This window comes from Leptinotarsa decemlineata, unplaced genomic scaffold (assembly GCF_025532065.1).
Source record: "Leptinotarsa decemlineata unplaced genomic scaffold, Ldec_3_MD MMD2_P_RNA_scaffold_5, whole genome shotgun sequence".
Lineage (NCBI taxonomy): Eukaryota > Metazoa > Arthropoda > Insecta > Coleoptera > Chrysomelidae > Leptinotarsa > Leptinotarsa decemlineata.
This window is the reverse complement of record NW_027412532.1, coordinates 4759193-4786161: the sequence shown is the minus strand read 5'-3', so window position 1 is coordinate 4786161 and position 26969 is coordinate 4759193. Positions and strand designations below refer to the sequence as shown.

Sequence of the window (26969 nt, the reverse complement as noted above, 5' to 3'; positions counted from 1 at the left end):
GAGATCCAGCTTGACCAATGAGAGAAAAGTCTTCAAAGTTCCATACAGTCCTGTGGCTCCAAAACAGTTGACCGAATGGTTTTTTCACTTTTGATATTCAAGATGTTTTTATTTTCTCCAGCGTTTCACTTCTTCAATTCTTTGAAATAAGTATAGTATCTACAAAATTACAATGTACACATTTCATTCATTTCTATATTACTGATTTACTTCAAATTGAAAGGGGATTTCTACTATTCCATCTTTATATATTTTTTTGCATGAAGTAGAAAGCAAAAACCTTCCTTTTCCGAAAATTAATCTCCCTTGAAAATGAATCCCTTTCAATTTAAACAAGATTCCTATAGCCATTGAGGATGAGTGTTCCATGTAAGTGAAATTGAATATCGTTCATATACTATATTGGGTAGCAATCCTGTGAATGATATCTGATTCAATGTTTTTTGTATAATCCAATGTTCATTTGAAATAAGTTGTTTCAAAAGTATTTTTCTTTCATATAATTCAATGTTTATATGAAATTAGTTGTTTTGAGAGGGCTTTTTTTCCATTTTATACTTTCTTCCATTCTTTGGAAGATTCCCACGTTTTTTTGTATGAAGATGAAGTAGAAGGTCAAAACCTTTGATTCCCAATGATTTGACGTGTTTTTATTCATTTTAAGTTCAATGAAAATACGAATGAAGATTTTGAAATCACTGCGGAAGATTTTGGCTTACATTATTACTGTGCAAGATTTTGAATATAGTTACTTGTTTTGCAAAGACGTAAGATACATTATCTGTTTGTGGCTGTTTCCTGTATTTGTTATATTAACACTGACAGTTACCCCATTTGACTTTTTTATGAATGAATATAGCTGAAAGTCAACTATATACTTAGTTTTTGGCCAAAAAATTCCAGAATGATCAGCCTCACGTTATCTGAAAAACAAACTCATTCATTTATTTCTCGAGAAAACAAATGCCAGCTAATATCTAATTAAATAAATAAAAATGGAAATATTTTGAAAAATAAATACATATTTCGGAATAAAATCTAGAAATATTCATCTCTCCCAACTATCTACACCGTAGGTTCTGGTAAATGCCCACCGGAAACTACTTTCCCGGCTAATACCACGCTGGATATTACGTTATCAGAATTTACCAGAACCTACGGTGTAGGTAGTTGGAGAGATGAATATTTGTATGAATTGAATGTATCTATCCTCAATATAGTATGTTGTTAGACTATTGGCTTTGTATATAGACTATATACATTCTATATACAAAGGTATTGGTACACAGGATGTTTCTTTTCTGCTTGGGGCTTTGTTCACGAGATGGAGCTGTTACTAGTTAACAAAGTTAGAAGTTAGTGAACAAAGTGTAACAACCATTTTGAGACAAAGAGATTGAATTGAAGATATATCTTGCACATTCATAAGTTGTTTACATTAGCCACTTCATTTTTTCTCCAATTTCTAATAATTACTATCGTTTTCAGTTGTAACAGAATTCTTTTTTTTTTTCATTCACATTAAAAAGTGGTAAGTCATATGAACGAAGGAGGAAAAGTAAACTTACAAACGGTACAGATGGAATATGGTTGTAATAAAATTCAATAACTTTCCTAGGATATCAATTCGTCCAATATGTTTTGGAGAGTCTGTCCCAGATATTGAAGCCTCTCTTTCTAAGGAGAGTCAATTTCTCTTGTTTGAAAATATTGTGTTCTCAACTCTTTTATATGTGGGTCCTAGGCAAATATTTACAACCACTGGTTGTGTGCATAAATCAATTCTGAATCAATCACATTCAAGAACTGTTTGTCATTTCTGAATTGTTTCCTTATCAAAAATGACCACATAGGCAAAAATTTCAAGGATGATAACGCTCGACAATAATTTTCTTTTGTTTTGTCTGCTCAATGATAAAAAAATAATACAAATTGAAACTGTAATAATGTAAAATGTTCAAGTAAACAATTTTATAATAGTTTGCTTGAATAATTATGATTATCTTTTGTCACATAGAATTTATATATTTTTCTTGAATACAATTATTGTTCACTAAATTCAATTTGGAGGAAGGATTTTTTATTTCTCGACTTGCGAAAGTTCTACTCCGTACAAAACACCTATTTTTCAATGTGATTTTATTGTAATTCAATAGAGTACAGTGAATAAATTTTACTAAATATGAATTTAAGAAAAAGCGAAATACTTGAGTATCGTGAGCTATTCATGTAATACTTTATTGTCAAATTTTTGCTGAACAATTTACAAAACCTCAAATTTCAAAAACTGTGTATCAACAAGTATGAACATAAAAAGCTATGTAAATATAATTATTATATAAAAAATGGGTTTGGAAGCGTAGGCTTTGGATTTGTATTAGCAGGTTTTGGATCTTTTGTGTTCAAACTGAAAATCAAATAAATCAAGTATTGGTATATCAAATTTTAGAAATGAAATGGCAACAACGTATTTGCACTTCCAACTTTTATGCCTCTCACCAACAAAGTAAACTTTCTAAACAGATGTAACTGTGAACATATTCTCGAGACCAGTGTACCAACATAAAAAATGCTAAGTGAATTTACGTAACCCGCGAAATTTGAAATTCACTTATTTTTTAACAGACCCCAAATTTCCAATAATCTTTTCCTTTCCATTGTTACTTGTAGTTTCAATTCTGTTGAAGGCATTTAATTCTAAAAGAGTGACAATAAAGCATATTCATAAATGATTATGATGTCCTATTGATAAATCAAAAATCTGTCCATTAGAATTTTCAACTGTGAGTTTGGTACAATGAACTACAAAAAAAAATCATATTCAGAAGGAAACATTCATTTTCAAAATCTCATATAAACTATTTGTTTTCTCCACATCAATTTAAGAGTCTGTCATTTTTGGAGTTTGAACCGGTTTTTTTAATATTCACAAATCAGCTGCATGGTATAAGTTTTCCATTATTACTATGAATTATTAATATGACCAACCCACCCTTTAGTAATTTTAACATCTAACGTACAAACAGCACGCATGACCAACCTACACTCTACGGCTCTATTTTTGGATATCAATAAAGCTTTTGATAGCATTTGGTATGAAGGAATGTTTTATAAACTTCATGAATTGAACACCCCTATCCATCTTCTCTGTATGATAAAACAATATTTTGAGAACAGAACCCTTATCGTCACAGTCAGAAATTCATTCTCCAAAAAATTTGCTCCCCAGCAAGGAGTTCCACAAGGCTCTCTGTTATATCCAATTCTCTATAATATATACAATTACAACTTGAAAGACAAGAATAAATTTAAGGAAAACCTTTACATCTTACAATATGCAGATAACACTGCCTTAATTGCACACAACCACACGCTAGCACTCACAATAGAGGAACTGCAAAATTTCGTCGACAGGACAACGATCTGGTGCAATAAATGGAGACCGAGACCAAACCCGGAAAAATCACAATTCATAATTTTTCATCACAGCCCTTTAGAGACGCTACCAACAATAAGCATCAACAATGAAATAGTAAGAAGCAGGCAATCAGTAAACTACTTGGGAGTTAACATTGACCACAAAATCAACTTGTCAACAGCCATACAGAAATGATTAAAAAGAAATGCATCAATAGAGGAAAACACTTTCGGAGTGTGACATTTACAAAAAGAGGAATCAACACTAAAAGATACTACACAATCCCTCAAATGCACTGCTTCATAGAACTACAAAAGTGAAACCTATAAAGAAGAAACTATCAGACCTAGGAATCCGCTTTGCCGCTTATGTAGGGAAAGTGCTGAAGGACAACCATCCAAATTCAAATACCCGGAAAAATTATTTGGAAAAACATCAAATCACTGTCATATTTTTTTTGTCAGTACAAAATTCCTTGGCGTTCATGTAGACAACTGTTTGAAGTGGTCTGACCATATCACAGTTGTTTGTGAAAAAATCAATGAAGGCTATTATGCAATCTCAAGAATTAAGAATTGTATGCCTTTACGCGCCATTTTAGATATATATTACAGTCTGGTCTATAGCCATCTAAGTTATAATGTGATCCTATGGGGAAACAGTGTTGACAAAGATAGAGTTTTCATTGCTCAAAAAAAAGTTGTTACGAAATTACTAGGTATCCCTTGGAGGGAATCATGCAAGACATTTTTCATTAGTCATCAAATTTTAACCTTTCCCTGCATCTATATCTTTAAAATACTTTTATATGTTCGCGAATGTATAACAGACTGTACTAAGAACTCATTCTATCATAGCTACCCAACTCGATATGCACAGGAGTTGAGCATTCCTAAACATAAAACTATAAAATTCGAACATTCTCCCAAATATATGGGAATAAAATTATTCAATCGGTTACCAGACCATTTCAAACAGATGAACACTGTAGCATTTAAAAAAGCAGTTAAAACATTGCTTCTTTCTAAGGCCTACTATAGTATTGGCGAATTTCTCTTGGACCATCTCGACTGAATGGGTTCATGCGGCTTTGGCATGACATATTCAATTTTTATAACTACAATTGTTTTAATTTTTGTAATTCTGACTTATTTGTATAAATTTTTATTGTATTATTTTTATCTACTGATCTACAATTTTATCGTTTGATGTGATTTTTATCTGCTTAATACTGACCTATCCTATACGTTTGTCAACGTCTTTGAGAGGATGAATAAATATTATTATTATTATAATTATAATGTATTATGTAAGCATATGTAAAAATCACTGCAAATATTTAAAAATTGTGCACTGGCTGAAGAAGGACTTCGGTCGATGGCTCTTTGGTATTCACCAATAAATTAAATTTATTATTATTAATATGACACCCCATAAGTTCACTACTCTATATAATAAAAGTCTATACTTGTCTAATAAAATAAATTTATTAATAGCTATAATACAGTAGTAAAAAAACATTTTCTGAAAACAAACTGTTTATCTTTTATACAAATTAATTCTAAAACAATCCTGAAAATGATGATTGAATTCTTTTAATAAAAAATTACAAAGGTTAAAAATAAATCAATCATTGTCGTCAAATGTTGACAATAATACTGGACGAGCAAGGAAAGTCGAAGCAGAAGTATTCCGGATCTTACTCCTACGAATGAGGTACGGGAAAATGTTCCTTGGAGTTGTTGATTTCAATCAACATGAAATTCGTTTTGCAAAAAAGCAAAAAAGTATCGGTTTTTCGATTGAAGTAGCTTAAAGTATACTTTGAACACCCTTGAATTGTTCTGACCAGAAAAAATAAAACTTTACCAAAAGTGACATCACTGAAAATGAAATAAAAAAAAGTCAGCTCACTTCAATCGAAAACTTCAAAGGAATACCATAAAAAATTTGCTTCTCAGAGTTTCTCACCTGCATATGCAGTAAATTTCAATATTATTCGTGAGTCCACCATGCAAAAGTGGATTTTATGACAAATTTTCATCAGTATACTTGTATTTATAATTTTCAAATATTTTTGTTCGATTTATTTGCCTTTTGTCAAACTCCATATGCAGTAAGGGTCAACAAAACATTTGAAAATTGTTGTATAGACGTTCAGAATGAAGGTGGGACTTTAAAGAGTTTTCCTTAGTTTGTCAAAATATTTCGCGGTTTCATGGTTTTTGAATGTTCTATTCCAGATTTATGGGCATCTTCTCAAATTGCATTCACAGCAAAGTTCAATGAAACATATATATATATATACAATGCAAGACTGAACTTGGGACATTCTCATGAGTATATCTTTGCTTTTTAGCATTTTCCATGATTTTCAAATGTTGCTGTCTCAAATTTTTTTGCAACAAAATACCTCAATATACGCAATGCAGAAGTGGGCTTTACAATTTTTTACAAGTTTTTAGTTTCTCAGAATTTTTTATGATTTTCATATGTTCTTGTTTCAGATTTTTTGCATCTGGTCAAAAAATGCCGAAAAAGTATTTTTGCAGCTATGAAAAAACTGAACTATGAAAAACTATCTTTGTTACTAGCCAGTTTCATGTGACAAAACCTTGTTTCCCTAGATTCTAATTCCTGAGACACAAAGCAACAAAAAAAAGGTATGGGCTCTATTCCGTCAAACTCCTTCCTATGCATTTTGTTACAAGTTTTGGCACATCTACTTAAACCGGCTCCCTTTCACCTTGACTTTACCTTGCTCGTTACAACTCAAAACTATATACTCAATAACCTAACAACTGATTAATTTTCTAAAAGTACGTTGATTTTGTCGTACGCGTATCGCATTTTTTCATACAGACCTGCACTGCAACCCTGTTTCTCGATGGAATCGAATCTGAATGTTCGGAATGATTTATCTTCGTCTATGTAGGTTATGGCAGCCATCAGAGAACACATTATGATTTTCGTGTGATCCCCGAAATTCATCTGGAAAAAATATGAAGCAAATGAAAAACTGAACATTTACCATTGTCTTTTAATCGATTAGTGAGGGTAACCGATTCCCTGAATCTCGAAACTGACAAAAAACATTCGATTTTCAAACTCACCTGCACCGTTCCATTATTTAACTGCATCAAAACTCCAGAAGTAGACCTACACCACTGGTAAAGATGAGGGGTTCGGGAGATTGAATCAATCTCTTTCACAACCGCAGCTCCAGTCTTGAGAAGGTGCTCCCGCATGTATCTGCTGAAGTACGAGAGGAGCTTCATTTTCTTATCATACTGCTTGGGGTAGTTGTCAACCGTCATGTAAGACTCATCGCCGTTTTTGTCCACGTAGTGTACGTTACTAAAATAAAAACGAGAATTTCGCAAAAAAACTTTTTTCTCCCTCTGTATACTCACATGCCGTTTGGTAACATTATGAGCTTAGTGGTGTCGTTGAACATGACTCCGACTCCTTCATCAGACAGCTGATAACCGAATCCATATTTATCGGAATAATCCACCCACTTGGAGACCCAGATTGTTGGTTGGGCAGCAGGATCTGACATTTCATCCAGGTATTTTTGGTTTCTGGCAGGTTTCGATTTCAAAACCTAGAAAGTAATAGTCCATAGAATAGAGTATACGAGGTATATTCAGAAAATAACGGAAAATTTTTAATTTTCACAGGTTTGGAGAGTCCGAATTTCAATTTTTTTTTTCTACATGCCCCTGAAATGTGATGAAATTTTCAGCTGTTGGCATTGTTTATTTTGTCCATGGCAGACGCTAAGATTAGACGTGGTTTTTCTAAGGACTCGGTGATTTTCAGTTGTTGAAACAAATGGATTAAAGAATTTGTATCAAGTTTTGCGTAAAAAATTGAATAAACTGTTACAAAGTGCCTGAAATGTTAACAAAGACCTGTGGTGATCTACTATGAGTGAAACAGGAGTTCCCAGTGATACAACCGTTTCCAACAATCAATCAATCAATCAAATATACTCTATTGTCTGAAGAACTACATCTTGTAGACAAAGTCATAAATAATATGCAAGATACAAAAATCTACATAAAAAAAACATACACAATTTAAACAAAATACAATAAACATAAGCTAAAAATGTGAAATACACTGAGATATTCAGCTGGAAATAACAAGACATAGAAATAAGAGTTAAGATTCAAGTGAATCGTCAAGATACTCCTGAACTGAATAATAGGCCCTATCAACAAGTAGCATTTTAACAGTTTGATCCCGTTGAATATAATTGAATCCCTAACAAGGGAGCTCGCAGGAATAGGCAGATCTATGTTACTATTGTGGCTACGAGTATTATATGAGGAAGGGGGAGATGCACAAGAATATTTTTTTATCAAGCAAATTGATTCCAAGATAAACAGGGCAGCTACTGTTAAAATACCGTGAGCTATGAAAAGAGGCTTGCATGGATCCCTGGGAGCTGCTTTGCACATATATCGGACAGCCCTTTTTTGAAGCACAAAAATCATTTGAAATAAATTTCTAGAACAGACTCCCCAGAAGGCAATTCCATATTTGATATGGGCGAAATAAGCTGTTCTTGAATGGGAGTAGCCTAGTTCTCTAGAAATCACTCTTAGTGCATAGCAACCTGAGGCAAGCTTCTTGCTTGAGTTTATTGTGTGATTTTTAAATTTCAGAGTTTATCATCAATGTTCAACCCTAGAAATTTATAATTATGTACCCTGTCTAAGATTTTGTCACCAAGGCAGATCTCAGGTAAGTTGCAGTGGAAAGTAAGTATGCTAGTTTTATTGATATTGAATGATAACTTATTGCAGTCACACCTTCTTTGATTTTGTTGATGTCAGCTGAGATGGCACCTTGATGGGTAGGAATGTCCTTGTTGTGCCATAATAAAGTGGTGTCATCAGCAAAGAGAGTAATTGTGGCCGTTATATCTATAAAAGCTACGTCATTTATGTAGATAAGAAACAAAATTGGACCAAGGATCGATCCTTGTGGTACACCACATTTGATAGTTTGAGCAGAGGAACACTCGGTTGTTTTAACTACCTGTTTGCGACCTGATAAGTACGAATGAAACCAGTGGAGAGTGTTGCCTCCGAAGCCATACTGTTGCAACTTATTAAGAAGGATCTCATGGTTGTCACAGTCGAAAGCTTTCGATAGATCACAGAAAATAGCAGCGACTGCTTTTTTAGCGTTATATTCGGAGTATATCATTTCTAACAGACAGAACATAGCATCACTAGTACCCTTATTTGCTTGGAATCCAAATTGACGAGGAGTAAGGATGTTATTATCATTGCAAAAACATAAAATTCTGCTTTTCACTAGTTTTTCTATGAGTTTAGCATGGGTAGGAATAAGTGCTATAGGCCGGAAGTTGGAAGGGTCATCATTAGGTCCACCCTTATACAAAGGGATTATCAGAGATGTCTTCAGAAACGATGGGAACTCGCCAGATTCAAAAGACTGATTTATGAGTTGTGATAAAACCACTAAGGTTGAATAAGGTAGATTTTCAAAAATTTTAACAGAAATATCGTCTATACCTTTGCTATTCTTGTTTTTGATATTTTTGATAACTGCTATTATTTCCTCGGGATTTGTTTCATAGAGGAAGAAACTTTCTGATATGTCAATATTGGAAAGAAAATTTAAGGGATTAACAGTTGATGATATATTTTCGGTGAGTTTGTCCGCTATGGTGCGATAGAAGTTATTTAATAAATTGGGATCCAAGCCTACTTCGGATGAATGTTTATTGGACTTTCCTCTGAGATCGTTGATAATGGACCAGCTTTCTTTAGATTTATTTCCTGCTATATTTAGTCTATGTTTGTAGTAGATCTGCTTAGCATGCTTCAAAGTAACTCTGTAAATTGACCTATATTTATTATAGTAATTGATAAATGAAGTTTGGTTGGGATCAATAAATTTTCTTATATAATGTAATGATCTTAGGTTCACAGGCAGAGATTTTAATACCTTTAGTCAACCAGGGTTTTCTATTTTTTATTTTGATTTTTTGTAGAGGAAATAATTTGTTAAAATTTTCTAATAACCAATTGTAGAATGCCTCAAAAGGGTGAGAATTGTCTAATGATGGCCGTTAGCTATAGCTAATGCAGCTTGTCATTTTTATACAAAGTTACGAGCAACAGCTAGTATAAATATATAATCGAAACTTCCAATCATCATTTATCATTGATACTATTGACCATAATTTGTTAATCATGAAATTGGAAGGGTTAGGAGAGAGGGGTGTTCTGCTTTAATGGATAACATCATACTTAACAAATAGAACAAAGGCAACAGTAGTGAATAATGTGAAATCAAATCAAGAATAATAAAAATAAGGGTTACACAGGGTTCAATCATGGGACCACTATTGTGCATAGCCTTTCTGAGTGACACAAACGGTAATATATACTGATGATACTAATATTCTGATGTTATTCAAGAACATTGAACAATTAACAAAATTAAGCAACAAGGTATCTAATGAAATTGATAGATATAGCCTTGAAACTGGTCTCACCCTGAATAGGAACAAAACCAATTATGTTCGGTTTTTGACAGAAACCATAAATCCAAATTATGAGCAAACTTATCTGGTCAATCTATACAGTCTATGGAAACCATCAAGTTCTTAGGTGTTACTTTGGATAGTAAGCTAACATGAGAAGCACTGTATGTTCAAAACTGAGCACTACATGCTATATAATAACAAATCTGCGTGATACTGAAATTATTACATTTTGGGATTGTTCAGTATATTCTGAAATGTGCCGTGATCATTTGAGGTTCCTCTTGTCACTTTGAAAGGGCATTTGTATCTCAAAAACGATAATGAGAACAATGTCTCCTGCTCATCCAAAAACAACATGTAAATCTTTGATCAAGAAACTCCACATACTAACCATTCCATGTTTTTATATTCTTGAGCTGAATATGTACATAAAAAAAAGCAAAATGAACTAATGAGGAATGGAGACACTCATATGTATGATACTAGGTATGATACACCAAAGCATATTGGCATCAATGTTTCAATGAAATAAGATACATAACAGATGTTAATCTGATTGATATTCTATTCAAAAATAAATTGAGAAATTTTCATCTTGAAAAAGTATTGTTTTATAACATTGAGAAATTTTATATTTCTTAATCCCTTGCTATTGTGAAACCGACTATTGTATTCATAATTTTTTGTTTGTTTTGTGATATACACTATCTTAACAATTCATTTGTGGTTACCTTCTTTTTTTTTGACTAGTGAAAGTTTTATACACATGTATGATGCCTGGTATAATCTTTGTAGTTTTATTCTTATAAAGAGTAATGAAACCAAGTAAACAAAAAAACGTGTCAAAGGTGTTTTAACTTGTTAATCTGTCCTTTGATTTTTAACAACTCACCTTTACCAACATCGATTTCAGTTTCATGAAATTGGCTCTAGCATCGAATGTGAAAGTTGCAGAAGAGGATGTGACTATACCACCTGCTAATCCTGCAGCAATGGAATCATGTTTTTTGTGGGGTGAAACCATCATAACATCACCTACAAGAAACATACAGTTTTTCACTATTACACTGAAAAATTTAAATTTAAATAGGAATTCCTTTTATACATTAATAATAAAAACATACAACTTATTCAAAATACATTCATTTGAGATTCAAAATACCTTTATAACTATAAAATTATCAATCATATTAGTATATCGTTATATATAAGATTCAACAACTTCTATTCTCTCGTTTCATCAAAATTTTTTCAAAACTGTCAAATATTTCTTAGTATCACAAAATAAAAATGAAGTTTTAATAATATTATATTATTTGAGTGCACAGGTTTCTTGTTTGGAAAATTATTTTGCAAATTTGGTGCAATTGATTCAAAAGAAGAAACAAAATGTCAGCTGTCCGTACTTCTGAAGCTTTTCACCTAGACTTTGTATAACCCAATAATATTGAAAAATAGTAAGCATTCTAGAGAATTTGTAGCAACATTTTTGCCAAGGATCTCACTGGAAAGCTTAATCAACATTCCATACTAAAAAAATAGTTGTACGTTTTCATTTTTCCAAAAAGAATCAAGAACCTGATGAGATGCATCATACAAAGAAATCTAAAAAAGTTATGACTGTAATTTACAAAAATGCTTTGTGAGGGTAATGATGATACATGACAAAGAATTATTGGTTGAAAGTAGCCTCATCTATTGAGAAAATAGCCTAAGTTAGCCTAAAAGGTAGCAAGCTTGAATTGTGAGAAGAAAACATTTTACCAAGCAGGTCAAATCCAATAATATACAAACGAGGGACACCACAAACTTGTTTGCTACTATTGTATTGATACACACTATTCATTATGTTATGTATGATGTCTACAATTTTTTGGGAAAAAGGTCATACAAAAACTGCAGGTTAAGCTAAGAAAACTGAAATGTCAAGACTCATACTGTTTGACTAATGTCAAATGATAGTGCTAATGCTATCATGATAGTTCGAGTAACATTCACTCATTCATTATCTATGGGGTGTTCAAAAATTATCATCAACGCCAGCAGAATCACTAAAGAAGTTGTAAGTGGGTGACAAAAAGTTGGTAAGATTTCTTCTGTAACACATATTTTCGATTGGACTGCTCCTTGAGATTCGACGGTAGATATACTTTTATTCTGGTATTTGATGGTTCCTTTCTCGTTCATTTATAATTATAATTTGGTAGCCTCAATGTTTTCTTGTCATATTTATATGTAGTTGTATATCAAGTACTGAATACCTCAGAAAAGCCTGTTTAAATTCTATTGTGGCCCCAACACTCTGAGGAATTCAACAGAAATTCTACAAGTACAAGTAACTTCAATTTAGTTGACTTTCAAAGTCAGAATATGCAGAATATGGGATAAGACGCCACACTTCAAATATACAATAATTTTAGATCGACAATCTACATAAGATGCGTTACTTAAATATGTATCTGTTACAAACATAAATTAACATACAAATGTTGCAAATCAAAAGCAAAATCACAGACACTGGATAAAAAAAAAAACATCTTTTAAAGGTGATGTTAAACTAATTTCTTTCAAGAAAACTCACCGTTATTAATTTCCAGCAAAGGCTTTCTAATTGAAGTATCAATTTTATCGAATCTAGGAGCCATTGTGAGGGCACTCACAGGCAAGGTGGTTGGACAAAAACCATTGACAATAAAGTCATGATGCAACAATGTTTCCACGTTTGGCCGACATTTAGGTTCAGACTGGAGCATCAACATAATCATCTGCTGAGCATATCCTGATATTTTTGGAGATATCCTTCAAAAGGTGACATCAAAATAAATAGTAACTAATAACGAATTGACTTACTTGTATTCACAGTTCTTGATCCTAGCATATGTCTCTTTCAAGCTGCTAGTTTCAAATGGAGGTTTTCCTATTAACAGAGTATACATAATGCAACCTATCGACCAAATATCTACTTCGAACGAGTGTCCCTTCTTGCTGAGTATCTCCGGCGCTATATAGTTTGGAGTACCGCAAAGAGTCTTTTTTCTCTCCCCATCGTAAGTGATTTTAGCCGCCAACCCAAAATCACCTATTTTTACTATCAAATCGTCATTCAAGAACAAATTACCCAATTTCAAATCACGATGGATTATCCTATTCTGGTGGAGGTAGTGAACACCAGTTAGTATCTGTTTCATGTAGAACCTGGTCTCAGGCTCTGTTAATGCCCTTCGACGTTTATGAAGCTCCATCATGGACTACAAATGAAAACAATAAAAAGATAAAAAAACCTGTAATTAGAATTGGGATCTCTGGAATAAAATAAATCTATTGAACTACTTTTCCTACACTTTTCTCTTTCTATTCAGTACTTTTGTTCTGGTATGAGAAGTGTTTTCAACAAATTATAACCAATTGTATTCATCGTCAGTACATAATAGAAGAAAACAACAACAAACTACATACTAGAAGAAATTCTGTTCTGTTTTTAGGTACTGATAACATGTGATAACAAGTGAGTTTCAATTTATTCGACATTTTTCAATTCATTTTTAATTAATGAGATGCCAAACAATGACTGAAGGTCACGTTTAATATCTTTTTGGCCTCTTGTAGACTATTACAGCGAAATTAAAAATATAATTGCATGTCATCAGCATTATGATTTGTCACTATTTTTTGATTCATCAAAGGTTTTTGATACAGTGTGCATTAAACTTTTAATAAGGGAACAATTGCCTCTTTATTAGAGTTGATTGATTCAGAGTTAAATTTGATCGGGAGACTCAAATTTACAAGCAGGAGGGGTTAGCATTGATTATCGAGGAATTTAATTAAAGCGAGTAAGAACTAAGTCATTCATGTAAACATTCCAGAACTTATTTTGCTAAGAACACTTACCCTCTTCCTACACAATTCTAGAACTATATAAATATTGTGACTGTCTTCAAAAAAGTTGTAGAAGCCCACAACATTTTTGTGGCAGAGCGTTTTGTGAATCTGGATTTCTTGTATCATTTTGTCCCGCTGATTTTCCTTGGCCATCAACTTTTTAGATACGATTTTTCCAGCATAGGACAAATTATTATGAACGTTTGTAATCTCGTAACATTTTGCAAAGCCCCCCTAAAAGACATAATAAACAAAATTGATTTCAGCTTTGCCTTTTATAAATAAACCGGGTCTAAGATGTACCAGGTACGTGGAGGTATATAAGGAAAGATCGTTACCTTGCCGAAGAAACGTCCTTTTTTGTACTCAGTTCTGGTATGGGTGTCAAAAATTTTATCTGGAATAATTTGCGTTGCTGCATCATCTTCTTTAGACATTTTCACTAGATATCACTAACTAAATCTACACTAATTTGAATATTTTTAAACTCTTGAGCAAGTATTTGTCTGAGACAGAATTTATGTCGTTTATGAAAGAAGTCTTTTCCACAAAGTGGCAGTTGAAAAAGTTTCAAAAAAAGCTAACGCTCATTGGTTGATCATAACTAACTGTGAACGATCGGTAAATAAATGGTTAGGCGTCCTATTTTATCGACAGTTATTAAATGGAGGGACTGGAATCACAATGCAATGTTGTATTATTTAGTAGTGTGCGTTCGAAACAGACAGTGACATCGACAAAAAACTTCAAGCGATGTTGGAAAAAGTACTCATTGAGATAGTTATATCTTGATTATGTCTTCAGATGTAACTATAATATGTGTAATTCTTTCAAAATGATGAACAATCTTTTCAAATTGGCAGTAATGATTCAACAGTTTCTTTCAATTCCTCAAAAGGTAAATGATATTTTTCAAAAAATTGCTGTGTGAAGAAGATAAAACATGATCTAGTTTTCTAGTTTCTCGACCTCTATCACAATCCCATATTTTCCTACTGATGTAGAGTGTAAGTACTGTCTATTTGTATACATTTCAATATATTAGTTAAGGTAAACTAACTTAAATAATAACTACTGTACAACTAGCCTCTGAGCCTGAATCTTTTTTGTTACATAATTATTATTGTTGAATGGGATGAATCTCGATTGAATGTATATTCTTGAAAAATGAGAATCAAAACATCCAATGTTTTTATACCATTTGTAATGCAGTAACGTTATAGTTACTGCATTTTCGTCCTACAAGGACATTTTTAAAGGAATACAATACACTTCAAACAGTATGAAATACCAGATCAAAACCTGATGTTCTTTGAATATTTGAAACCTTAGATTTTTTATATCAATCACTACCGAGGCATAAAAATTACACAGAACCAAAAATGTTCTCAAAGAAATCACAGAACAAAGATATACGAATTTTTATTGGAACCATGTTTAGGCGCGAAATTATTTGAAATAAACAAATATTTTTCAGGAATGAAATTCAAGCAAATATTTTTTATAAATTGTGCAAATGTTATTGTATTCATTTGAATAATTTAGTTTAATGTTGATGAAGGAAGCAAATATACAATTCAATTGTCAAAACCGTTCAGAGTTCAGAAATTTTGAATGGGCACTCGTTGAATTTGTAGGAACATCAAGCGATTAGAAATTTTTGTCCATTGATTTCATTTAAGATATCACACCTATCGTCTCCTTGGGTCTCATGATTCACAGTCCTTCTTTGTTTTGGCACCTGTATGAGTTTTTATGTTGTATTATTCTACTGTGTTTTTAATATGGACGTAAAAAAATGAAGTGAATCATAACCTCAATATGTTAAAGATGTAAACAACGAACATTGTGATCATCCCATTTGAAAAGGTCAAGATAGAAAAAAATGTCAAAAGTTTGTAACAATCACCTGAGCATTGTTTTTTTTGTAACTGATGACAGGTTTATTGGATGCCTATTGCCAAAGCTCATTCGAGTTTAAATCATTTGTCTATGTGAAATATTAAAACCTGTGGTGAAGTAACAGCACATAGGTACAGTTGCTCGATTTGAAATAGGATCCTTTCCTCTAATAAATCAAGGAATTTTTGGCATATTTCCACAATCGTATTTTATATTATTTCTTTTGCTAAGGAATTGGATTATTTCCATCTAGTGGGTTTTATTATAATTTGGATACCTTTAATAAATCTGACCACTAGCTAGAACAATACGTAAATTTAGTAAGGGATAGCGTTGGAAAAATAAGGTAAGAATTTTGTGGTGATAGTGTGTATATTTTTGTTTTGAAATTTAAATTGGTGCTATAAAAATTTAATGCTGCCCCTAAATTAACAAGTAAATTTGAAGTGTTACCTTGAGATTTTGGTTGATATATAAATAACTGAAAATTTAATAATATTTCCTTGCTGTGAATCGCACTTTAAAGGATAAAGACCTCGTTAATCCTTGGATCGCACAAGTTTTAACTTCAGAGGGTCGTTTGTTACGGGATGACTGCTGGTTAATGAAAAAAAACCATCTTGACTTTAATTTTCATCTTGTTTTTTATTTAGTCTTACTTATCACTTATATCATAGTAGAAGTTTTTCCACTGATACTAATATTTATTCCTTTAAGACTTTTGTATAAATTTACGGAAGTTTATAATTTTTTTGACTTCTTAATTTTGTGAAATTTGCATCCTTCACAATTTATTGAGGAAAAAATAATCGAAATAACAATTTTATGCAGGTGGAGAAGAGCAAACTTTTAGTTTTGTACATATTTGTACTTTTGGTGACAAACATTTGTCGGTAACATATTAATCTGTTTTACTTATTAACAAGAATTATAATTTCACACTTTCAGTTTTGTAAATTAACTATAACTCAATGAGTTTTTATTTTGTGTACAATTCTCTAGTGGATGTCATGTTAGAACTTCCTATTCATATGTGTAATTAATCAAGAGTAATTTTCAATTTCTAGTTGAGGTTTTATCACTGTAATTTTATATATTCAAGTGGTTAATATCTTGATCATTTGATTACCTGACATATATGGGGTAAGATTCAGTGTTGAAAAAAAACAGTTTTTTTAAAAATATAAAGTAAAATACAATTATCTACCTGAAATCCAATAATCAGTGAAGAAGTCGTCCATCAAAATGGTACAATAAATAAACTCAAATCTTGAAATAGTCATGAAATGTTCGATAATGATTTTTATTTGATTGAGTAGCAGTAAGTTTTGGGAAATCCTGTTATTCATCCTAAAAACTACCCCTATTACATTCATTTTCCAAGATGATTTCCGTATGTCACTGAACAAATTTTAGTTATATACAGAGATAACAAACACAGGACCCAAAATAGAGCCCTGTGGAATATCCACTGAAACCTAAATTGATTTTACTGTTCTCATGGACAACAAAGCCAGGCGAAGTATTACTACCAGTGATATTATTAAATTGAGTTTCTTAATATTTTCCAGATGTCAAAAAACTTAGCAGTGTTTGATTTTGACCATACTATCATCCAAGAAAATTCTGATGTGGCGGTTATGAACTTGATTGACCCGAAAAAAATCCCAAAAGAGATAAAATTGCTACACAGATCGGACGGATGGACTGCTTTCATGCAAGGCGTTTTTGAAACTCTACACAAGCACAAAATCAAAGAGGAAAACATAAGAAAACTCGTGGAGACCCTGCAAGAAGTAAAAGGCATGAGAGAATTGATAAAAGAACTTCATGAAAACCTGAACTATGATGTGATCATCATCAGCGATTCAAATTCCTACTTCATTAACACTTGGCTCGATGCTAATGATATGAAGAAGTACATAACTGGGGTGTTTACAAATCCAGCACATTTCGAAAATGATCTACTGAAAATCAGTATGTATCATCTGCAAGAGTCTTGCAAGCTTAGCACAAGAAACTTATGCAAGGGGCAAATCATGGAGGAGTTCCTTAAAGAACAACAAGAAAGAGGATTGCCATACGAACGAGTTTTGTACTGTGGGGATGGGCACAATGACTTTTGCCCGATACTAAGGCTAGGGGAGGGAGATTTAGCTTGTGTTCGAGCTGAATATAAATGTGCCGAGATCGTTGCAAAAGCCAAAGATGGATCATATAAGGATGAAGAAGGCAACAGTAGAGATGTAAAGTCAGATGTGTTTGTTTGGAATGACGGATATGAAATTATTGATTATATCAAACAGAATGAAGTCTAGATGTTCATTGAAATAGTTGATGATGTCAACAAATTGATACGCAAGCAGTATTAAAAACGTCAATTATATATTTGCGAATTATTATTTCATGTTAAGTAGAGTAAATTTACTTGTGATGCACTGTTTGGAAACTTTGGTGTAGTGATGGATATTACTGGAGTTTTATCCCAACACCAAACTGTTATTTAAACACCCGATACCTGTTTTGATCACCAAGTGTTCATCTTCAATAGGAAAATAAAATTGAAGATGATCACTTGGTGACTGAAACACGTTTCGAGGTGTTACAATTACTGTTTGGTGTTGGGATAAAACTCCAGACATATTCATAGAGTAGATTTGTCTTTCTCGGAATCAGATTTTCGATGTTACCAACCACTTCATGTTCCTTAAGAGAGAGAAAAAACTTTGTCTGAAAAATCAGTAATTTGTTGCTGACAAAGTTGAAACATTTCAATATAAATACACTATTGATACAAAAAATTGATGATAGAATATAATCACAGATATACAATAAAAGGTACATCTCAAAACAATGAAAAAGTGAAATAGTAGAATTTACAAATCAACAACAGTAGTACTGAAATTTAACTATTTACGATTTTTTTCCAAACATGTGTAGTGGTGTAGTGAGCTTCATCTTTCAATAAACATTTATCAATCCTTTCCTGAATTTCTTAGGTCTAGATATAGATTGAATATGTATTGGCAAGTTTTACCATTATGTTGATATCATTTAATGCCCTTTTTTAAAATGTGTTTAGGTATCCATAATGATATAACATATTTATTCTACCTTGTTTGGTTCTTAGCCACAGCGAATTTCCAAACATTTTTTGATAATCATTCACGTATTCTTCAATATTAATAATCAATCAATGTACTTTATCGTCTAAAAGGAAAGACTCTTGTTGACAAAGCATGGTTTACATGTACAATACAATAGTATATGCCTATTAATTTGTCGGTGATTTATATAAAATGGTTAAAATTTGCAGATATAAACTAAAGATAATACAAATATCTTTGGTCTAGTTGTAAAAAGAACAAAACATAAAAATATATAAGTACAAATATATAAAATCAATTCCTTTTTTTCATCTTTCAATGAAATCACACATAAATATAGAATACAGATAATTTAATCTTATAGATAAAATGCAAAAAGCTACAGTTAGCCCAAGATACTGTCACTATAATACTCCTGCAGGCTGTAGTATCCTTTAGTTAAAAATATGCTTTTGACGGTTTTTCGAAAGATTCTCGGGCATAATATATTTTTTACTTGGCTCGGCAGATGATTGAAGAGTTTTTTTACTCTCAAATATGAGAGAGTGTTTGGTTAATGTCGTTTTTGGTAGCGGTAGGGGTAAGTCGTCTTTTGACGAGTATTATATGGTCTTACAATTGTCATATTGGATTTTTTCTTATGCATGAAGCACACTGTCTCAAGGATAAAAATACTGTATAGGGTCAGAATTCCATGTTTTATAAAAAGTGGTTTACAGTGATCCCTGGACTTAGCTTTTCATGAATATCTGAGAGCTCTTTTTTGTAAGACAAATACCAAGCTCATTAGCTGATAACAGCAAAAACCCCAGAACGAAATGTCATACATTAAGTGTGATTCAATGAGAGAAAAGTAAGTCATTCTGCCTGCCTTTGTTCCGAGTTCCGTAGTGATAACTCTGATTGCATAGCAGCCCGAGGCTAGGTTTTTGTTTACGGTCCTTACATGGTCATCAAATCGTAATTTATCATCAATGTATATACCTAAGAATTTTATGCTGGTATTGTTATTTATGATTTGTTCATTCAAGGTCAGATTTTCATAATTGAACTTGAAGGTCAGGATTTTGGTTTTATTTCCGTTGAAGCAAAGATAGTTTGCTTGTCAATAATTTCTGTGCTATAAATAAAGGTTTACAACATTCTCTGGGTTTCGCCTAAAAAATATATCTAACACCATACTTTTGTAATACAAAAACAGTATTTAATGACGCCCCCCAAAGACACTGAAGTAATGTTTTGATGTAGACAATACATTGGAATATGTATAAGGCTCGAATAATCACGAGTATATATTTTTTTGTCAGCTGTCAGTTCGCTTTTGCCCAATATTTTAAGGCCAATTTTTTGTAGGATAAGTCCCCCTACCAATCAGTTGATTTTTCAAGAAGAAGTCTATAAGATACCTCAGATGCTGCTTTAAAAATATAGAATATAACAAATTCAATCATACTATGAAGCAGGTAAACAACACTAAATAGTTGAGTGGAAATATCTTTGATGCAGACTTTCCAATTGAGCTTTGGATCCAGAATAAGTCCCAAAAACTAAAGGTACTTTTTGTAGTATTTCAGCGTTCTATGTTAAAACACAAACAGGTAATTAACTGCAAAAATGTATCAATTGTCTTTAGATTATTAATGAAGAGAGTTACTATTATAAAACTTGGTATTAACAGCATACTGAATGGTGTTAAACTGACTGATGGAGTGTAGAAATTCATTACCATATAGTACGAATAGAAGAGGCCCCAAGATAGACCCGTAGGTCACCCCTGCTATTACATTCAATGCCGGAGATCTCTTTCAAGCTCAACGACCTGCATTCTTTCAGATAAATAGGATTGCAGCAAATTAGCTCCTTCGCCATAATATGGGAGGGTTTCAAGAAAGATTGAATGCGTTACACACTCAAATGGAATAGTCATGTGCATAAAGTTTGATATTATTCAACTAGAATTTAACTGTGCCTGCTATAAACAAGGGAATATCATTGAAACTGAAACACTCCTTGTGGAACTTCCAATTCAACTTGTGCACCATTTGATTGAATTCTTTTGGCATACCCATCTTTTTCACCACATGAAACATTTCTAAGTACTCTTTTCTGCCGGAGAGGAATGATTCCATTTGAAGCTTCTGCATTAGTTCCTTCTACTGCTCGCTTTTTTGAGAATATATTTTTTTTTATGGGGAAATAAAGCCATGATTATTCCAACTAATTTATTATTAATTTACATTTACAAATTGCACTGTAGAAAAAATAACTCACATTAGAATTAATCAGATCTAGTATTACAGAATCAAATATTCAGTCTATCTTACTTGTTAAAATCTGTTACAACAGCTGTGGCAGTAAATATATGGATAAAAGCTATGAATGATATTTTTTTAAGGTATTTACAAAAAAACACCGGGACTAATTAACCAATAAAAAGGAACACAGATTTTGTCACAAACCTAAAATGCCATTATTTTTGACCCTCCATGGAAGAAACTGATTACAGAAGTCAAATTAGTTCTCCTATTTTGAAACAATACGAAAAATTTCGAAAAACCAGTTCCTTCACCAACTTCAACGGATCTATCACAACACGCATCTCCTCTACGGGTCAACGAAAGCAATCATTATGTATCTAGTGCCTTTGGTAACTAACAAACCCTCGTGATAGTGTGTCAGCCTACCAGGGTGCATCAGCATCCAACCCGGTTTTGTACCGATCACACTGCAGTTGTACCGTATGAATCTGCATCCACCACCTTCATAGTCAGTGCCAACTTCGTTCAATGCTATGTTGATGGTGTAGGTTGAACTGTCATGGTGGGGTCTCAGTGATGGTTGTTCATCGGGTCGGTACCTGTGGAAGATAATATGAGTAGGGAAGATAAAACTTGATGGAGAGGATTCAAAATCGGTGACGAATGTATGAAGAATAATTTAACACTTTGGGAAATAGAATTTAGCAGACTTGGATGTGAGTTTCTGTACTGAAAAAACCTCATAGTGATAATTTATCATTGAAATTGCAGGCCTAAAATATGAATACTTATTATCAAGCATGAAGTAGTCAATGACAAAAATAGTTGAGCTTTGTTCTCCCTCTAAATCCTACAGCTATGGCTAGCATAGGAACGGGCCATGCATTTCCTTCTGAGTAAGCCCAAATTATTGTCGGTAGGATTTTGCACCTTTCGTTCAGCTACGTACTGGTTTATTTTTTATAATTGCAACTCTACTCATAACACACTTCATTATCAATCTACTAACCTTTTCGGAATAGAACTCACCTAACTACAAAATTCATAAGAGATCTGGGCGGGTCATGATAGTAGCCCAGAAAGACCTTCTCCTGCAACGGCCTGACATATTTCTGAAGGAAGTGAAGCCAGTGGCGCTCCCATCCGACTTGGTTCATATGTATGTCTCTGGTTGGAACTGCTTCATAACCTCCTTCCAAACGATCATCTTGGTTTTTACCCGACGACCACTTGCCGAAACTTTCCATCATGTGGATCAGTGCCTTGTTGAATTTTGGACTAACGATAGGGAACCAGTAAACGTCAGGACATGGCTGAAACAGGCAGAAATCATAAATGATGGTATTTGTACACTATACATGATGTAGGTGTATCTAAAGGAATGGTGGCGATATGTTCAGTAAATCCGAATTCCAAATGATCATTTTCTTAGAAGGGTGTTGTAAATTATCCCCTGATAAAAAAATAACGCCGGCCGTCGCTGGTCTTCGTCGATTTACTGTGACTTGCTCAAGGTCGCGCCCAACGCTACCTGCGTTTCTCGATAGTTCTAGGTGCCGCGTCTAAGTGTGTTATAAATTATCCCCTGATAAGAAAATAACGCCGGCCGTCGCTGGTCTTCGTCGATTTACTGTGACTTGGTCAAGGTCGCGCCCAATGCTACCTGCGTTTCTCGATAGTTCTAGGTGCCGCGTCTAAGTGTGTTGTAAATTATCCCCTGACAAAAAAATAACGCCGGCCGTCGTTGGTTTTCGTCGATTTACTGTGACTTAGTCAAGGTCGCGCCTAACGCTACTTGCATTTCTCGATAGTTCTAGGTGGGGCGTCTCCCAGAGACTTTCATTAGGATATATAAACACTACCAACAGGCAGATGGAGGATGGAGTTAGTCTAGTTGAAAGTGCGGTACCTACGAAGTGAGGCAATATACATTTGAAAATTTGTATGGAGTACAATGTGGTCAATTATTGTCAAACCCACGGTGAAAACGTAACAAGAGCTTTGTGAGCTAATAATTTCGAGTGTGGGTTTTGGTTCAGCTCGATATACCCAAACAGTGGCTTGTGATTGTATATACGAAGTCAATTCGAATGGCATAAAAAGTAAATAGTTACCGAACGTCGGCCGTTTCTTTGTATGGCATGGGCGGCGTGGTATAATTTTTTTCAAAATTAATAGGTAGTATTTATCCTAAACCGACACGGATTTTTTTGTTAGAAGTGAAGAGTACATTAGTCTTTTATTTAGCTGTTCGGATTTACTTTCGTATAGACTCTACTTATAGTTTCCGTTCATACGAATATTTCATCACATATAATAATGTTGTAAACGGATTTTGCAGTTTCCAAGTTGTTTTATGAGCATTTCCGAACACTAATTCAGAAAAACCCTTTTTTAATCGTCTTTTTCATTGCTAAATGTTAATGAAAAATTGAATGTATTACTGCAGTCTGTGATGTGCCAAGAGACGCATCTTGCTTTCATACATTGATGTTTTCTATAACCACAACCTATATTGGTGGTCCGTTACTAGATTCATCACTAAGGGACGTACGGCCACAACAAATTGAAGTTAAAAATGAGTGTGGGTCTATCAGACGCTCCAGTGTAACCCACAAGGGTTTAATGTGACTTACACCACTTCAAATTCCACTAAAAAAGTCCAACTTTTGAACAATGGATACCTGATTTGGTCCAAGGTGGTGCAGACACAAAGTATGTGCACTGCTGCTTCATTATCTTTCAAACAGACGGTACGCCTGATCTTTCCGCAGTCCAAATCTCTTCATATGATTATTTAGATGACAATGACCGACAAGTATGCCTATTTGACAATATATAGGCCATCCCTTCAGCAGATAGACAATTGTTTCGAAGAATGTATAAATACCTAAGAATGGGCCAATCCTGGTAGATTTTTCCAGAAGTCTGAACTTCTGGCAGTTTAAGTAATCCAGTGGCTGCGTAACATTGATGATTCGTTTATGTTATGGCAGCACGGTGAAGAACAACCAAATGGATGTCTCCCGTATCTCATATCCCTCAACACGAAAATCCAACTAACAACGAAACCTTGGAGAAACTTAACAAACAATCGCCTGCTTGGATGTACTTGTGAACTTACGTGAAGACGAAACATTGGCTAATAGAGTGTAAAGGACACCAACGCAACATTTGAATAAGACCTCCTGTCACCATCCACGATATAAGAGGGACGATATTGAATGTTAATTGAGGTAGCTCGATGCATCTGTGAACCTAAGAGTCTCTTGGAAGAATTGAGTCATTGGAAAACTGCTTCCAAAGGGATTGGGTGTAGCGAAGCTGATTTCGCGCGGCAAACCAATTCGGAATAGAGAAACGATTTCCTGTTACCGATATTCAAACCAGTGAAAACTATCACAGAGAATCTAAGATCAGCTGAGAGTTCCAGACTTTTAGCAACACCGGGGGGTTTACTGCATCAGCTATTATAGCTGTGGCTCAGTCTACATCATAAACACGGAAATAATTTCAATCGAAAGGAAAGGGAATCAAAAATAATAAAATATGGCTACCTCTGGCCGTTAAAGTTCGTACGATTTAACGCAAGTGGTTGGCAAAACCAAAAGCGATGCCAATGACAAATTCTGGTCCGCTTGCATCCCCCTCTCTTGCAAGAAAGTCAGCAGCTGTGTGACGCACATCAGCTGACGCACAGCAGCTTGCTCACGAGAGGCAAGTGTTTCATGAGAACTCACCGGAAATATTTTCATCAATTAATGTATGAGGTTGGCTTCTGCCAAATTGTTATCGATTGAGTAGTGTCATCTATTGGCTGGTTGTAAAAACATAGAAGGCAACCCTCTCACCTGTTGATCCTTTTTGTCCGGATTGAAATTTTCGGGATATTCTTCGTGTATGTATCGATTCTCCCAGTCCTGCGAGTTTTCAAAAATTTGGTACATGTCCGGTTCGGTTCTGGTAGTATCAAACGTATCTGGATTCACCAAATGGCCGAAGTCGATTCTGTTGGACACGTACATGAACACATCCAAGTCTCGAAGATTGCTGCAGAAGGCCATATCAGCATCCACATTATTTCTGTCGAAGTTTAGTTGAGTGCGATCGAATTTTTTCAGAAGTGCAGATTTTATCAGGTATACCGAGTTGATGAAGGGTACGTTCCACAGGCCCCTGAAAATAAAATCAGATTGTATGAAACTGAAAAACATTCACGGAGAAAACACTTTATAATTAGGAGTGTGTATAATAACTCATAATTAGATTAGGTTGTCAAGAAGTTTGCCCCTGGCTGATTCAATGCGACCTTTTCCGATCTATTGTGAAGCTCCTTGGTTGTTAGAGCTCATTGTCTAGCTTGATCTCTTTGATGAGACTCCATAGCCTTGACACTGACCCCTTCATATTAGCTAGCAACCTCTTGTTTCTCTTCCCCGCATTTTGCGTGTCTCAGCCTTGCTATCGCTTCGCATTCACAGAGCACACATGCAGTGCGGTTTCTTCCTCTTCTTGAGATAACCTACATTGGGTTTCTTCTGTCAGACTCATGTTGCTCATATGCTTCCTGAGTCGGCTATGCCCAGATGGTAGACCCACCACTACCTTTAAAACCTTACGGTTGTGGTTCAGCAGGTCTTCCGTGAATTTGGGCGATGGTTTCTTTATGAACTCTTTCGCCTGCCCCATTCCTGGGAATGAGGCTAGAACATCGTCATCCTCATTGCCTTTGTGCCCCTCATATCCAGGTATCCAAGCTAGAGTGACTCTATTTTGGGTACTTAGCTCCTTAAGTGCGCTCAGACAGCTTCCCACGAGTCTTAAGTGGTAGGGTGTACGCGACTATTAAAATCTAAGGCCAAGGTCACAAAAAATTTTTGATTTTTTTTTGCAAATATCTCGTTTTCTATGGGTTTTCCGCTATTTGTATTCATTACGAATATTGTAGAGAATCAAATTTCCTACAACTTTTGTTTCAAATACTTTTTTACACGTTGAATCTTTTTCGAGATAATAGTAGAGCATCAATCGAGGTCAGCCGGTAGTCGCGATCAAAAACACGCCATATAAAGTTAATGGATTTGTTTCATGATTTTTTGTTTATAGTTCACTTGATAGAAATTTTAAATTGAAAAACAGTGCACTTTGTTTCATCTCTTTAAGTACCGTAGTTTTCCCGTAATTAATTATTAAAATTCGAATGTGGCAGGGTGGTGACGTCACGACCCTATTCCCGCTTCTTGTTCGATTGACCAATAGGAACAATAAAAATAATCAACATTGCCAAATCGTAAAATTTACGGAGCCTATAATTATCAATTTAATTATGCAAGTGTATATGAACCCGTTAACGTTTCAATTAATGAAACATTCTCCAGATGGAATAAAATGTACACGAAAAATCATGTTTGAAAATAAGTTCTATATCTAAAATCAGTACACAAAGTCGATAGATCTCAAAATATTTACCTAAACTATGATTTTATGCATTATTTAATAATATACAGTTATTAAAATCAAAAAATATAGCAAACTGGATTAAAGAATCATTTCAAGTATTCCATTTGTCCTACAATCTTCAATATGTACCTCTTTCTAATATAGCTACTAAATTCAAGCGTTATAGGCTCGCTTGGGTAATTTGTATAATCTTCCTAAACTTGAGAGGAAGGTTGAATAATGAGGTCAAGTATAGACAGAATTGATTTTACTCGAACTGATGTTTGGAAATAAGTTCTATATCTAAAATCAGTACACAAAGTCGATAGATCTCAAAATATTTACCTAAACTATGATTTTATGCATTATTTAATAATATACAGTTAATAAAATCAAAAAATATAGCAAACTGAATTGAAGAATCATTT

At 33.8% G+C, this 26969-nt stretch overlaps 3 protein-coding genes across 6 annotated transcripts in view; 1 reads left to right on the top strand and 2 right to left on the bottom strand.

Annotated features, from left to right (window-relative positions):
- Positions 1–4886: 4886 nt before the first annotated feature.
- Positions 4887–14426, bottom strand: polo (Serine/threonine-protein kinase polo). Its single transcript, XM_074169309.1, has 8 exons — positions 14174–14426; positions 13845–14069; positions 12804–13201; positions 12535–12752; positions 10846–10988; positions 6832–7025; positions 6532–6775; positions 4887–6409 (listed from the first exon to the last, which is right to left on the bottom strand). Exons 1-8 carry the CDS (start codon positions 14270–14272, stop codon positions 6224–6226), a joined length of 1707 nt encoding a protein of 568 aa, XP_074025410.1. The 5' UTR covers positions 14273–14426; the 3' UTR covers positions 4887–6223.
- An 88-nt stretch (positions 14427–14514) lies between these two features.
- The window catches only part of LOC111517740 (immunoglobulin domain-containing protein oig-4), a 32166-nt gene continuing 19711 nt past the window's right edge, over positions 14515–26969 (top strand). Inside the window, exons 1-2 of one of the 4 annotated variants that reach the window (XM_023173994.2) lie at positions 14527–14733; positions 17309–18123. In XM_023173994.2, coding sequence (XP_023029762.2) covers positions 14653–14733; positions 17309–18055 — 828 coding nt within the window. In that variant the 5' untranslated portion in view covers positions 14527–14652 and the 3' untranslated portion in view covers positions 18056–18123. Of the gene's footprint in view, positions 14843–15630; positions 16084–17308; positions 18124–26969 lie in introns of those variants that run through there. The other 3 variants (XM_023173996.2, XM_023173995.2, XM_074169310.1) reach the window with 3 other exon arrangements.
- Positions 21053–26969, bottom strand: part of Plod (procollagen lysyl hydroxylase) — a 35048-nt gene continuing 29131 nt past the window's right edge. The window contains exons 6-8 of the mRNA XM_074169308.1: positions 24954–25278; positions 22132–22415; positions 21053–21701 (exon numbers count right to left, since the gene is read on the bottom strand). Coding sequence (XP_074025409.1) covers positions 21449–21701; positions 22132–22415; positions 24954–25278 — 862 coding nt within the window. The 3' untranslated portion in view covers positions 21053–21448. The remainder of the gene's footprint in view (positions 21702–22131; positions 22416–24953; positions 25279–26969) is intronic.

Excerpts from the sequence above, each read along its gene's own strand:
- polo (XM_074169309.1), bottom strand. The coding sequence starts at position 14,272 with ATGTCTAAAGAAGATGATGCAGCAACGCAAATTATTCCAGATAAAATT. Across the intron at positions 12,753-12,803 it reads ATCAAGAACTGTGAATACAA|GATATCTCCAAAAATATCAG; the intron begins GTAAGTCAATTC and ends CACCTTTTGAAG. Across the intron at positions 6,776-6,831 it reads ATAATGTTACCAAACGGCAT|TAACGTACACTACGTGGACA; the intron begins GTGAGTATACAG and ends TTTTTATTTTAG.